The 15692-nt window shown below is 44.5% G+C and overlaps 1 protein-coding gene across 3 annotated transcripts in view; it reads left to right on the top strand.

Annotated features, from left to right (window-relative positions):
* The window catches only part of msh3 (mutS homolog 3 (E. coli)), a 59849-nt gene that overhangs the window by 41474 nt on the left and 2683 nt on the right, over window positions 1-15692 (top strand). For all 3 annotated transcript variants that reach the window (XM_035379594.1, XM_035379595.1, XM_035379596.1), the window contains exons 21-22: window positions 8944-9130; window positions 14936-15062. In XM_035379594.1, coding sequence (XP_035235485.1) covers window positions 8944-9130; window positions 14936-15062 — 314 coding nt within the window. The remainder of the gene's footprint in view (window positions 1-8943; window positions 9131-14935; window positions 15063-15692) is intronic.

Consider the following 15692-nt stretch of genomic DNA (forward strand, 5'->3'; position numbering starts at 1 on the left):
GAAATTGGACGCCAGTGATTGGCTGTTAGCTATCTGTCTAGTTTTCATAGTTTAGCTTGCTGGTGCGTTGTCTGGTTATTTTTTGTTGCTACAATTATCGTATAGTAATGTCTCACTATGATTGTTACAAGTTTTCCATTAAAGCTAACTTGGTTCACTCTGGGATAGACCAGTTAACATTATGTTTGTGACAGTAGCATTGTGCAGTGCTCCAAACCTGTCCTCTGCAGTTCACCAGTTAGGAACCATTCCACTGCTGAATTATGATTATGACACGTCTGGTAACTAACACTAAAATCTCAATGTAGCTGTCTATCTTAATGTGTTTATTAAACATTCACAATACATGGCCAAAAGTATGTGGACACCTGACATTCAACATCTCATACAAAAATTATGGGCATTAATATGGAGTTGGTTCACCCTCTGCTGCACTTTGCTCCCACTGTTCTGGGAAGGCTTTATACTGGATGTTGGAACATTGCTGCAGGGATTTGCTTCCATTCAACCAGAAGAATGAGGACATAGACTGGGCACCACTTTAAATTTAAATTTCACTTGCTGACCCAGCTTTTAAAGGGCATCATTTTACTTTAATATTTGTTGCCATTATTCATTTTTCATTGCATTCATCTTCCATGCATTCATTTCCATTCATGTTAATAATATGATTTTGTTTATAATCTTAATTTTTATGTATTTAATTGCAGTAGTTCTTTATATTCACAATCAAATCATCTGTCACAATCAAATCATCTATCTACTCACATTGCCCCCCCCCCCCCCCAACCAAGAGAGTGAGAACGAACGAGCGAGCGAGCAAGCTTACTGTGTGTTCCAGGCCCTACCTAGAGGTGGACTGCAACTAGAAAAAAATATATAAATAAAACAGAAGCACCGCTGTGGGGACTGTGGTTATTGTTTACTGCCCAGGCTTTGGGCCTGCTGAGCTCTTTGCAGACAAAGAGAGGACCACACCACGGCCTCCCCTTCAGTCTGTTCCAGCTGCTTTTGCCGTGCTTCCGTGTGATCTTGCTTCGGGCGTGGCTAGGAATAACGGCAGCTTTGTTGTGGGCTGCTGAATTAGCCAGCTGATCTTTTTTTCCCTCTTCAATGAAATACGACTCGTTACAACTCATAAATGGAAATTAAAATCCGATCATGAAAGCCTCGATGGACTTTGAGTACGTTTTTGTAATTGCTTATGCAGAGTGAGGCAGTCGACGTGTGGATCCACCAGAAATCAGCGATGCGCTTTCAGATCCAAGGGAGTGTTATTATTACTTCTTCAGTAGTTGGTGCTAACCTTAAAAACCTGTCATAGCCATTTCCGTGCCCCATCAACTGCCTGGCTTGCTAAGTGACCACTGCAGTAACAGTTTTCTACCACTGGAGGCACCAGTGATGAAACAGATGGCAAGAGATGGGCCACAGTCGATATGGACTGTTTCTTAGAAGGATACTGTTTTGTTTTTTTAAACTTGCACAAAGTGATGCGTGATGTTTGGAAGAGATTGCTCACTGAGGGAAAGGCAGAAGAAGTCTGTGTGTTGCCGTGGTTTTTGAGATGCCAACATCGAAGGAAATGAGGCTTTAAGAAAATGAATTAATAAATAAAGTGATCAATCAAGGAGCTACAGACATGGAGTTTCCCACTGCTACCGAATCCTCTTACCCTCCATGTTGGCTCCAGATATCTGTAGTTGTGACAGTAATGGGCAGTTAGGAGGTTCAGATAATTTCAGAAAAGGAAATCTTCCTGTACTGTTCATTTCTGACAGTGAATACTTCACTTTCTGTCATTGCAAGGAGGTGAAACTATGGGAAAAAATAAGTGTTAATAAAATTTGTTTCATTTCTTCAGTCTGTAGGTATGTTTGTCTGAGCTGAGGCAAAAAATATATCTAGTTATAAAATATTACCCAATCAAAGCAGAATCCCCCGAAGTTTTTTAAAGGGAGTCCAATTAATTGTTTACTCTGTTCTGTGTAGCTAGTCATCTGCCACAAGATAATCTTCCAGTGCTGTAAAAAAATTGGCCAGAAGTCTTTTCCATTCCGAAGGTTGTAATGAAGACCCTTGGAAAAAGGTATTGGATTTTTATGTTTATGTGGCTATTGGAACAAACTGAGGCCTGTATTTCAAGGCTATGATGGTATTTCAAGGAAAGCAAGTCTTTGTTCTTTGAGTAAATAATCAGGATTTTTCCCTGTTCACATCATAGTCCTCTGGGAAATGTAAATAAATATTTTGAAATTGAATGCAGTCCTAAAAGCTTGATTTTATTACAGAACTCGAGCTAGCTGGAAAAGGCTGATTATCAAAGCTTGGTATGCCCTACTGAAAACGCTCCATGGGTTTTGGTTTCCCAGGAAACAACCCTTGGTGCCCAAGTGAAGTGCTGGAAAAGTCTTGCTCACTGTGGCTCTTCTGAGATCTTTGCTGGACCAGTGTAGCTGATGTGTCTAAACCCGTTTATTCGTGGTATAATCAAGCTTCTAAACGAGCAGGAGGGGATAAAAAAAAAAACATAATGTTACATAAATTTGTGCAAAGAAAAGACGGCGAAGGAGAGGATTTTGATTGAAATGAAAGTAAAAATTAAAAAAGTGTAACTGAAATGTTTGTGCGCTGAATCTCTGGTGCTTAGTGAGAGATAATTTGTACAATCAGGACGGCTTTGTGCTGCTCGTGGCCTGAAATGAACCCTGTACCAGCGCTTTCCGCTGCAAGCCTCCCTTCCCGTTGAGCTGGCCTTATTATTATTATTTTTTTTAAAGCCGGAGATTTATTTTTGATTGCACTGGGGGTCCGGTGATAGCACACGCTCATAGACTGCTATCTTTGCCAGGATGAGAATCCCTGACAGTTTATCCGCCTTTGAGCCCAGATCGAGATGGATACAGAAGCTGACGGCAGGGGTTTTGAAGAAAAAAGGAAGAAACACATTTGAATGTGCAGAGCGAGTGAAGACTTCTAGAAAATGCAGATTAGGCCTACTACTGTTACAGGACAGGTGGTCTGGATCTGGATCCTGTTGTGACATCAGAAGTCTTAGCTGTGTCATTCTTCTATTGTGACATCGCAGTCTCTTTAGGAGTCACCATTTCCTGTCTGATTGTGACATCACACAGGCTATCACAGAATTAATTGCCCAGAAAAATGTAAGTACAGTGACATGGAAAAGCATTTGCCCCCTTCCTGATTTACTGTATTATCACATGATTACTTTTTTCATGTAATAAATTAAATAATCGTTTAAAACGCATGTTTTGTGTTTACTCAGGTTCCCTTTGTCTAATATGGCATTTTGTCTAAAGATCTGAGACCATTCTGTATGACAAATATGCAATAACAGAGGAGATTAGGAAAAAGTACTTTTTCACGCCACTGTATGTGACAAGCATATCAGATTGTCGCCTTTTGGCCATTGACTTGACGTGGACAGGGTGCTGATAGGCTGCTGATGAAACACTGACAACCTGCAGAACTGCTGCATGTACAGCCCTGGGTCCCTTTGGAGATCGTGGCTAACTGGCGCAAACGGGCATTTGAATAATCTAAGTTGGCAGCGGTATGTGGCGGCCCTGCAATAGGTGAGAGGTTATTGTGAAGTGGCGTGCGGGGCATTCGACCCCACGCTGGCCTCTCCCCGGTGCCCGTACGCCGTGAGGGGGCCTGTGGCATGAGCTGGCACGACGGCCCTTTGGCGGACAGCAGGGAGGGGAAACGGCAGGGCGTCAGCCATTTTCTTTCTTTCATTCATCTTCATTCAACTGTCCATCTATGCCTTCTTACTGTTTTGTGTCTGTCTTTCCTTCATGCATTCACACCTTCACTCATTCATCCATTCAGTCATCCATCCACATTAACTCCTCTCATTTATGGTTTCACACCTGCACTTATTAATTCATGTTTGCATCACCACCTTCCCTCATTCACACCTTTTCTTGTAATGAATGAATTCACCCATTCATCCCCTCATGCATTAATTAACCCCTGTGCGGGGCGGTTAGTAGATGCTTGGGGAAGCAGCTGGGGGCAGATAAGGCGATAATGGCGGTATTGGGAAGGGGGGACTAGGGAAGGGGAAACAGGAGGGGGTCTGCAGATTAGCGGATTGCACTTCAGCAGGTGTTCCAGCCTTCCGCGCGTGTGCTCTTCTGTGCGCCGAAGGAAGCCATTTTCTGAGATGTATTTTTGTTCGGCGGCAGACAAACATGCCATCAATTCAGATTCAAACATCTTTCTTATCACGTCGCTTGGCAACTTAAGTACCAGGTGCAGAAATGACCCCATGTGGCAATATTTATTTATTTACTTTCTTTTTTTACATGACATAGGAGAGGCTGTCGGAAATCTTTCAGTCTCCATTACTGCTGTACGTACTACTTTAATCAAGAACTGGGTTTCTCACACACACATCAGCTCTGCTGTTATATTCACGTACAGTGTTTGCAAATATGGACAAATACGTGATTATGATGCCTAGTTGCTCATCCATACTTCTTTGCCTTGTTACTTGTGAAAGACTACTTTAAAAGCAGCCTTTTTTTTGTGTGTTCCTGTTTTGTCTATCTCTCCCAAATTGGAATGCCCTATCTTAGCTGTGGGCTGGTTCCAGCGCTGTGACTTCTTACATCAATTCAGGACAGCCATCGTGGATTTAGAAAATGTATATATTTAGGGAGATTGTGATGTAGCTGAATACTAAATTTGTCCTTATCTGAAAGGCCATAGAGGTACAGTTACATCTGCATTCACTGGGCATCGCAGTAATTTCCTTCGGAGTGGTTACATGTAGGGGAGCGGTTAAGAATTAATTCTAAAATTAAATGCAGGCTCATGCAAGCTGCCCCCCTCCCTCCCCCCCTTATGGTGTAAATTGCAGGAGGCTGAAAACATCTGTTTTTTTGGTCGTTCCCTTCTGCTGAGCCGAACTCTGTTTTGCCGTGTACTACGTGACAATCGGGTAGCTGTGCATTAAAATGCTCAGTGTTCAGTTAAATCTTACAGAGTACATATGGTCTGTATTGGACTCATGTACTTTGTTAGAGTTAAATTAACACAAGATATTTTACTGTATGTATGATATCGCTGGGGCGCCTCAATAACCAACCACTTGATTGGTTATACTCACTCTAGCTGAGAGTAGATTTGATGATTTTCGACTGGGGCGGTGTCCTTCCAAGCAATGGATTGGACTAATGGGTTCTTTTCTCTTGGGATTTTCTGAAACTGAACTGATCTGATTGGCAATAGAACGTTTTGCATTATCATTAAGTCTGTGCTCTTGATTGATTGGGTGGTACATGCTCTTGTCTAGAATCGAAAGTAGGCAATGCTATGAGCCAGCTTCCGACTGTTTTTTGTAAATCCTTAGCTAGAGTGATCTAGGCAAAGTAATAGACCAGACCAGATCAATGGATCACTGATCTGACTTGACCTTTTTGTTTTAACAGTTCAGCCTTGGGGGTGTGCTGCTGCTTCATTTTGGTGCTGACCAATGCCAATATTTAGAGGGAATAAAATTCTATATTTATTGTTATTCTTGACAAACAAATCGTTTCTTATTGATTAGTGTTACTCTATTGATTATTGATCTGTTGTACATGTAGCAGACTGAATATACCGTTATCTGTGAATTGGTAGCTTGTTTTAAACTGTTTGGCACACCCTGAGGCCACATTCTGTGAAGTGCCTTTTATCAAAATAAAATAGAATTGATAAAAGAAACAGTTGAATTGAATTGTAGCAGTTGCCTTGGTTCTGGAAGGCCAGGTACATGTGTGCTTTGTGAATTAGTGCCACATTGAGATAAATATCACTGTAGCAATGCAAATCTCTTGCTTTTCTCCTTTGATTTTCATATCAGTCGCTGCGTGTGTGTGTGTGTGTGTGTGTGTGAGTGAGAGAGTGTGTGTGTGTACGAAAAGGGTTTTGTTTCTCTAACGTGATTGGAACGCGGTGGGCAACTTACGCTGTCGTCACAGGTGACGTGTGGAGCGAGGCTGGTTTTTTGACTTGAAAGAGTTGCTTAGCGACCCTTACAGCCAGCAACAGCAAGGCCACACAGAGACTTCTGCGCCCTGAGAGAGTGTGTGCAGGTGTGTGTGTTTGTGTGTGTGTGTGTGTGTGTGTGTAAGAGAGAGCGGTAAAGGGGGAGAGTGAGAGATTTTCGGTTGTCATCTGCGCCATATTCTTTACAGAACCATTGAGTGTATGACCACAATTGTGATAATGTTTATGCCTTAATGTGCATTAAATTGGTTTGTGCCAGCTCGTCGGATTAAGATAATAACTTAATGTGCCCATGTTATATGTAGGCTATGCTCAGTCATCCACAAATCATGGCAAGACTGTAATAGAAACAGGCCATAATGTATAGTCCATTAAGGATGCGATTACTGTGTTCGGAATTGGAAGCCGAAGTTGTACGTGTGCTGTTCTGACAGCCTGTTTAGGCGTTGCGTACTTGCACAGTCAACAGCGTCTTTTTCCCGGGGCCTTGTATCATTTTCAGTCTCTGCTCCGTGACGGTGAGGCAACATTTGCTTCTGTTTTAAATAAATAGCCGCGGTGTTTGTTTAGGTCACCTCCCGATGGGCTGTCAGAACAGTTTAACATTGTTTCTGACGGGAGTACTGGTCTGGCTAAGTGTTTTATTTTTCTTTTTCTGCTTTGTCAGAGGGGCTATCTGTGACACACATTGTTGATTTTTAGACAGCAGCATAAAGAAAGGAACTGTGCTTTTCTATCCGTACGCCCGGCCGTCTGATATTAAAACATCGTTATTAAAATATAAATGAGGCCTCCTTATCGCCATGGCGGGCAGGTAAACATGGAGACGGGACACGCTTCCTCCCCGTTCCCCCGTATTAATCAACAAAGAAGACTTTGAAGGTTCCTGTGCGGCCATCTTGTTTGATTGGATTTTTAAAATGTAAATTTGCAGGTTTGGCGTCGCTCCTGGGGTTGTGTCACGCACAGTCATGACCCGACAGGAAAAGCCACAGCAGGACGCAGTGCTTTTACGCTCGAGGCACAGCTAAAACGCACAGTTTTGCTACTTGCCTGATCAGGCGAAGAGTGTTTTTTGTTGTTGAACCTGTGTCAGAATTCATCGTGCCCAGCAGATGCTGATCGTTTAAGCTGGGGTGGGGTGGGGGATAATGTTTCCGCTCTTTATTCGCTCTTATCCACTGCACAGTTGTTCCAGCTGTGCGCTCAAATCTCCTCTGCGAGGGATTAATTTTTTTCCTAGTAAACTGCACTCTTGATCTGCAACATTTAGCTTTATTCACGAACATTTTTCCTGGCTCGAAAATAATAATAAATATATCAGCTTTGCTGCGGCAGCAAAGTGCTTTTTTCACTGCCGCCTGAAACAATGGTTTTCATGTATTCAAAAGATTCAAATGGGACAGGGGTAATAACTTCATTTTTAAAGGAACTGGTTCATTTTTACATCACGTCCACATTTCAGTAGATGTTGTCAAAAACCAGGGAAAGATGGGAATTCTGTGTGTGTGTGTGTGTGCGTGTGTGTTTTGGGGGAAGAGTTTTTTTCAGATCATCAAGTTTTCAGGTGGTTTCCTATTAGTTGCCAGTCTAGTTTGATGCACACACAGACACACACACACACACACACAAACCGTGAGCCACGGCTGCATCAGATTTGGCAGAACAGAGCTGGCACACAGTGCGGTGGTGCCATCCAAAGTAAAAGTCTGCATCCACCAACGTGTGCGATGATTTTTCCTCCCTTTCCCCTCTGGACGGTAACGGGCCTGGATCCTACGCTCCGGGGCCCAGCCGGTGTAGGAGTGCCGTGGGTGTTCTCTTTCTTTCGCGTTCAGTTCTTCTCGTTCCTGTGGAGAATTTTTGTGGGGGAGCGATATGAAAGTGGCGAGGATGAGGATGGAGAACACCGCCACCCTCGCTCGATCGCTATTTCGGAGCGCGCGCCGTAAAGCCGAAGCTAGCTCTCTCTCTCCCACTCGCGGCGCGGTGTGTGGCGAAGGGCCCGTGCGTGCCAAACCGTGCCCAAAAATACCGTTCCCCTCTCCCGGAGGCGTCCTGCCCACTCTGTGCGAGGGGGTCCTGGTGGGTGTTCTGAAGGCGCTATATTGTGCGAACGGGGTGCTGGTTGTTGGCAGTGTGTATTGATCAGAAATTTTTGGGGAGAGGAGGGATCGGTGCAGGATCTTGTTGCCAGTTCTTCTGTTTCAATAAGAAAATTTTCTTACATCCAAAATAAGCTTAGCCTTTTTTTATAGATTCTCATAACATAAGGTCATTGAATATTACTAATTTTATATGGCAAAGCTACACAGACCCTCAGTAGCTCTTTAGACTCATACTTTTTTTCTTAATAATAATCTAAATAAGTTTAAATATTTTGTACACAAAAACATTTTCCTTCATAAGTTACATTTTCCTTCATAACTTCACATCTGTGCTCATCTGATTCTTGAATATGGAAACTTGGATCCAGTTTGAATTTGTGCTGTAATATAAAACAGAACCGCCTCTGTATCAGCCAATAAGGCCAGTCTAATATCAGTTATTAATGTTGGCTCCAGAACTCCCATATTGTCCTTCTCTAATATTTTATTTTGCCAGTCCCATTCCACAAAGATGTTTAGTATGTTTAATTTCTCTGCCTCTGGGGTAATTGTGTAAATTTCTAGATTCTGTCTGTCCTCTGTGTCTCTTTTATTCTTCCACTTTAGCTGAATGCATTCTTTTATGCTCTACTGTATTATTTCAGTACGTTTTTGTTTGTATATTTCTGCTTTTTTTCTAGTCTTTTCTAGTTCTTCTGTACTGCATTTGATTATAATATGCACCAATGTCTGTATGCTATTCTATTGTAAGTTATTGTGTCAGTGTTCCTCACCTTCTTTTCTGCCCTGTTCTCTCTGATTGGCTCCTTGACAGGATGGGCGCCTCCGACAACCTATCGCGTGGCAGGAGCACATTCATGGAGGAGCTCTTGGAGGCGTCGGAGATAGTGTCACGGGCCACGTCGCGCTCTCTGGTCATCCTGGACGAGTTGGGGCGGGGCACCAGTACCCACGACGGCATCGCCATCGCCTACGCCACCCTGGAGTTCTTCATCAGAGACGTGAGTTCCCCACCCGACATCCTAGTTGCCAGAGGGACGTGGTTGTCGGTCACATTAATTAGTACACTTGTGCTAATAACAGATCGCTGAACTTCATTACTTTTTTCCGTTTCTCTCACTGCTGAGGAGTTTGGTACTGCAGTCATGTATCTCCACAAATATGCAGAATCTGCTTCAGGGTTTAATCAAAAGCGTAGCTGGATTTGGTGAAAGATTTGGTAGATGCTCAAGTTTTAACCTCAAATAAGGACACAGTAAAGGGACAATGCACTTGAAACAGACACACAAGACAGATTTTGAAATTACACTAAGATTTTTATTGTAGTCTGAAGATTTAACTCAGGTACTTTTGTGGGGTTGTTTCCAGGCTTTGTCCAAACATCTTAATAAAAGAATCTCCCACACGTCGTTTCTTGTAAGATTCACTTATTTAATTTGAGTCCGAAGGACTGGAGCACCCGGAAGGAGCCTTACGGACGAAGGATTGACGACTGAGAAACTTTTATTTGTTGAAGACTTTTTCAGCAAATAAAACATAAAATAAGAGAACTTGCAAGAAACACTGTCTGCGGGAGATTCTGTGTCCATTTAGGGAGTTAAACAGCCCATTCTGATGGAACTTGATCCGAAGCTGAACATCAGTCAGAGTTTATTGGCGTTGGCCTGTAGCAGAGGTCCAAGGCTTTTCCGCGGCTGGTTGCTCCTGGTTTTTTCCCTGGCTGGTCATGCGACAGCAAGAGGGTGTGGTGCTGCACCGCCCCGCTGCGCTCGAATGTGTGAAAGTCGTGATGCGTGCGATCACAGCTTGATTGACAGCTTCCGCCCAGAAGGGAGGGCTGTCGTTTAGCAGTTGGTGGCGAGCAGTGAGTCACGCAGTGTTCAGAGACGGTGACAGTGAAGGAACGCACTCCCGTGCACAACCTGCCACTTTGTGTGTGTGTGTGTGTGTGTGTGTGTGTGGGGGGGTGTGTTTGTGTAAGAGAGAAAGGTGTGTGTGTGTGTGTGTGTGTGTGTAAGAGAGAAAGGTGTGTGTGTGCGTGTGTGTGTAAGAGAGAAAAGTGTGTGTGTGCGTGTGTGTAAGAGAGAAAGGTGTGTGTGTGTTTGTGTAAGAGAGAAAAGTGTGTGTGTGTAAGAGAGAAAGGTGTGTGTGTGTGTGTGTGTGTGTTTGTACTGTGTGTGCACATTTTGCATGGGTGTTTTTGTCCTGCGTCCATGTGTTTGTGTATGTACACACTTGTGTGGGTGTGTGTGTGTGCGCGCTCACATGTGCGTGTGTGTGTGAGCTTCTTTCCCACACCCTCACCTCCACATAACCTGCTATTGCTTCCAATAAAGGTGTCATAGACAACACTGCAGCAATTTGTTATGTCCACACTAAACAAACTGGAGAGCACCTGACTCCCAGTGAAACGGGAGGCATAATTGGAGAAAGGAGGGGGATCTGTTGTGTAAACATGATAAACCTGCTCATTAGCCTTTATGTGTTTGGACGCTTGCTCTGTGAGAGATTCATTTTATTTTCCATCAATATTTATTGATTCAGGCCATAATTTAAACTGCATTGATTTTAGAGATGCAGGATTCCCCCCTCCCAAAAAAAAAAAAAAACGAACACAACCTTTTTCCTCACTTGTTTATAGTTATGGAGCTTGAACCACCTTTATTTACTGAATTAGTGCCCTTCACTTTCAGTTGTTAACCTGTCCTGTACTTACAGTACTAGGTTCACCTTGTACATCTGTGACCGGTGCTTTACTTGGTGTCCTGTTGAAGAGAGGGAGAAACACTGTATAATGAACAGAGTATGTGCGAACTGAGCTAGCAGTAATGCCTTTCATTTCACAATCGTTTCAGTTTTGCTTTAATCGGCCAACCTGCGCCTTTGTAGGGGAACTGAAAGGAGGGTTGGTCTCTTTTCAAATTCAGACCGCCTACCAACACTGTAAACTTCAGCGCTCCTGCTGTTTGGCTTATCAAATCAAATCAAGCAAATTAAGCTAATTAATTTTATTTGTATCGCGCTTTTTTACAGAGAATCGTCTCAAAGACCCTATACAGAGTAACACCTAATCTTTGAATGATTTATTATTTAATAAGTTATCATGTATTTATTACCCAGTCTTAGGATCTTCGGGCGATAGACTGAACTGCTGGTTACTGAGCAACCGTGAAGCAGGAAGATTGACAGGGAGCGTCGCTGTGAAAAAAACAGGGCGGGGACATCCCCTCTCACGAGGGCCGTAGCCCTGGCAGCGCACCGCGTAGTCCTGCTCGCGATCGCCCTGTAGTGCAGGGGGTGAAATAAGGCTGGCTGGCTGGCTGGCTGGCTGGCTGTTGTGGCGTATCGCCTGGGGATGGGGCGAGTATCGAGGTGGAGTGAAAGTCACTTGAGGTTGGTCCGTGTTGACTGCCGCGAGGGGGGGGGCGGGGGGTTTGGGGGAGCCAGGGGTATTGCACGCGATTGCGTGTCTCCGTGGTGACGGTGCGGCAGCCTGGCCCTCTGGGCACTGTGGGTCTGAGGTCCTCCGACCCTGGGGAGGGGGCAGGAGAGTGCTTTCGGTTGGGGGGGGGGGGGGGTTACACTGCTGTGAGCACACACAGAACTTTGCATGCAACTCTGGGGAGCAGCTCTGGGGCAGGTTGTTTTGTCTGAGAGGTGCAGGGTCCCCCCTGTTTCCACGGGAGACCGTGCAGATGGGCCCCCTGGTGCAGCTCTGTACCTAGGCACTCTGTGGCAGGCCCTAATTGTCGCGTGCCTGTGGGCCAGCACGAGGAGGAGACGCATCATCCAGTGTGACTCCTCCCACCATTTAAATGACATAAATTCAGAATTATCCTATTAGTGTTTTTTTCCCCCCAGTTGATCAGTCACAGTGTGCAAAATTTCAGAAAATCTCATTTCAGATTGAAATTGATTTCAGTCTGAAATCTATGCGGAGCTGGCTTCCCTCTACCAGAGCGTTAGGGTTGGTATGGCAACAGGGCGTTTCCCTGGGATTGGCTACCCCTGTGTTTTCTTTTGAAGCCCGAAAGCACTTATGAAACTCCTGTGAAAGACCTTGCTGTAGACAACCTTGGTGTGGTGCCTTCATAGATCCACTGACGAGGGAGAGAGAGAGGCTGGTTACCATAGCGAAGCGTTTAAAGTGCCTGTTTGTTGACAGGATTCATCCTGCCGTTTTCCTGAAGGCAGCTTTTCTCTGACTTCTGTCATTTCCCCAATCCGCTGGGAGGATTCTGTGGCATTATTCTGGCATAATCCCTAAATAGCATTTTTTTTAAAATTGTTGTACAGAACAAAGAGCAATAGACTGAATGCCGTCAACTGAAAATGTAGGATACATGTCACAGTACAAACGACTATCCAATAGGAGATATGAGAAGGTGAATACTGAATAATGATACCTTTGATTAAGGTTGAGATTTGTGTATGGTGTTTTTTTATGCCAAGTGTGTGTGTGTGTGTGTGTGTGTGTAAACATGAGGGGCAAAAATTGTATCACTGTCCATATACTTACAGACTGCACTGTACATACAGTATAAATGCAGCTGAAAGGCAGCACGCAAACTCTAAGGTTGTAGGTTCAATTCACAGGTAAGGCTCTTGTAGGCTCTTGTACCCCTCTGCAAGATATTTCAGCAAATATCTAGCTTTACAAACGGAATATACCTGTAGAAAGTTAGTTGTGTAAGTCATCCTGGAAAAGAGGCACTGCTGAATGCTTAAAATATAAATGTGGGAAGGAAAAACAAAACATATTATGGGTTTAGTATAAAGGAACTGGTCTTAAGGTCACTGGTTCCATTCCCGGGTTGGACACTGGTACCCTTGAGCAAGGTGCTTAACCTGCATTACTTCAGTATATATCCAGCTGTATAAATGGATGCGATGTAAGTGTAGAAAGTCGTGGAAGTCGCTCTGGATTAGAGCATCTGCTAAATGCCTGTAACGGAAGGTTAAGCAACATTCTAGGTTCAAAGTTGACTTATTCCTCTACTGTTGTAAGTGTCCTGTCAGGTAAAGTAGACAAAGTGGGCAGCATCGTTTAATTCATAGCCGTGAGTTCACCAGGGTTTCTGATGATAAGTAGATGCTATGCCGGTAGAAATGTAAAGCGAGAGGAGAGTATTTGTTAAATTAGTCACTATGACAGTCAACACTGCCTGGAAGGAGAGGTTTTTGTTTCTCTGTTTTACACGGTGCATGACACTCTTAGGTAACTGTTGTTGGCTCTGCTTTCAGTCTGAATCTGTTCCACGTTCATATTGTTAGGGAGAGAGAGAGAGAGGCACATTTGGCTGCGTCTCAGTCTGGAGGAAGAAGAACATGTCGATAAAAAGCAAGAGAACAGTTTCTCTCAAAGGAGCAGTTAGGCGAGATCACACGGCCCGGGTCCAAAAGGTTCCCCGCAGAGATGAAGAGACTGTACATCTCTGGGTATTAGATGCGCACACACACACACACACACACGTGCACACACACAGCACACACACACACACACACCACACACGCACACACACACACACACACCACACACGCACACACACACACACAGACACAGCGCACACACACACAGCGCACACACACACAGCGCACACACACACACACACGCACACATTACACCCACATACATGCAGAAACACGCACGCACGCACACACACATACACGCACGCGCACACACACACACATACACACACGCGCGCACACACACACACACACACACACACAGCTGCAGTTACTGTGAATTCAAAGAGATGATTTTTGTTTGCCAGTTTCTCAAAAGAAAGTTCAGAGCCATCCACGTTCCTTGTGTGGCTGCGATGCGCCCTGTTCTGTCCGTGTGACTGCACACCCACAGATAACGGGCAGCGTAGCTCGCGCTCTCTAAGAGAGCGACCGGTCGCGTCTGAGATGTGGCACGTGTCGATTAAATAGCCCTGCGTTAACGGCAACCAGATCGCACGGCGTGCGGCTGAATCCTCCAATTGATTCGCCCGAGTCGGCTCAATTAGTCATTTAATCATCTCTAATTACACGCGACTGCGCGTCGATTCACGGAATGGTGCGCACGGATGAGGACGTTGTACCCGTTTAGTTCAGCTGTGTGAACGGTAATGTGTCAGTAATACATCACTGTTTACTGGTGTCAGGGGAAGATCAGTGAGGCGCAGTCTCTGTGTGGCATGCTAACGGATGACTTCCTGTAGTTAATTTGTGAAGACTGTTTGAGGATGGATTTTTCTGGCTGCTGCGTTAGGTTTGAGGATGGGTCGTTGTGGCTGCTTTGTTAGGGGTGCTGGCCCGTGCTGACCCGGTGTTGGGTTTCAAACCCAATGGTACAGAGGAGCGCTGACTTCCGTATCCCTGTCAGTTATAGCAACAGTCAGTCACCAGTCTTTCTTTGCTTATTTTCTAAAATCGTTCTTAAATCTCCTTTTTTTCTATGTGGTCTAAATCCCATCTTTGTTTTTCATGTAAATGGCATGAGTGTGTCAGTCTCTCCCTTTCTTTCTTACTCTGTCTTTCTGACTCTCTTTCACTCTGTTGCTCTCTCTCTCTCTCCCACTCCCATGAATTTTGTTTGCTGTGACATTAAAAGGAATCAAGGCTGAGCTGTATTCCCTGGGTATTGTAATCGAGGTTACCTACTGCTGGTGTAAAATTTGAACAATAAACATTTGTCACAAATCAAAAAAATCTCTCTCTCACTCAATCACTCTCTCTTTCTCACTCACTCATTCACTCACTCACTCAATCACTCCCTCACTCGCTTGCTCACTCCCTCTCTCCCTCTCTCTCTCCAGGTGAAGTCCCTGACTCTGTTTGTCACACACTACCCTCCCCTGTGCGAGCTCGAGAGAGTCTTCCCTCAGCACGTCGGCAACTACCACATGGCCTTCCTGCTGAACGAGATGGACGCGCAGGCCGACGGTACGTTACCATGCCGACGCCTTCTCCTCGGCCGCCTTACCGGGCACGCCCAGCACCGCCGCCTCTCAACCTGCTCACCTTCAACGGTGGTCTGGTCTCCATCTCACCGTGATAGAGTTGGTTTTTGCTAAAGCACGTTTTATTCATTTGTTTAATCACAGTTTAGAATTTTCTTTAGTTTTTTCTCCACTGGCTGTTTCCAGACCCAGATCTGAATTGCATCAATGGCTGTGCAGAAATTTGTCTTGCAATTAATGCAAGCAGTTTTTTTCTTTCTACACCGTCAGTTTGCCAAGTCGATGCCAAACTCTTATTTGTGGAGAAAATAACCTGCCCTAGAATTTGATTATGAGCTGGAGTCTATATGACAAGTAGGAATTGAATCCAGACCTCATTTCTGCACTAATATAAGATGGTAAATTATGTATGCCATTGTACATTATAAATATCAGTTACAAACCTGGGAGAATCTGGCTGCTTTTCTAGCGGCGTGTGACTATGTTCCTGCATCAGTGACATCAGAGCAGAATAAGATGGACTTCCTGCTGTGCTGAAGAGCAGAATAAGATGCACTTCCTGCTGTGCTGAAGAGCAGAATAAGATGCACTTCCTGCTGTGCTGAAGAGTAGA

This window comes from Anguilla anguilla, chromosome 10, assembly GCF_013347855.1.
Source record: "Anguilla anguilla isolate fAngAng1 chromosome 10, fAngAng1.pri, whole genome shotgun sequence".
In the NCBI taxonomy this organism is placed as follows: domain Eukaryota; kingdom Metazoa; phylum Chordata; class Actinopteri; order Anguilliformes; family Anguillidae; genus Anguilla; species Anguilla anguilla.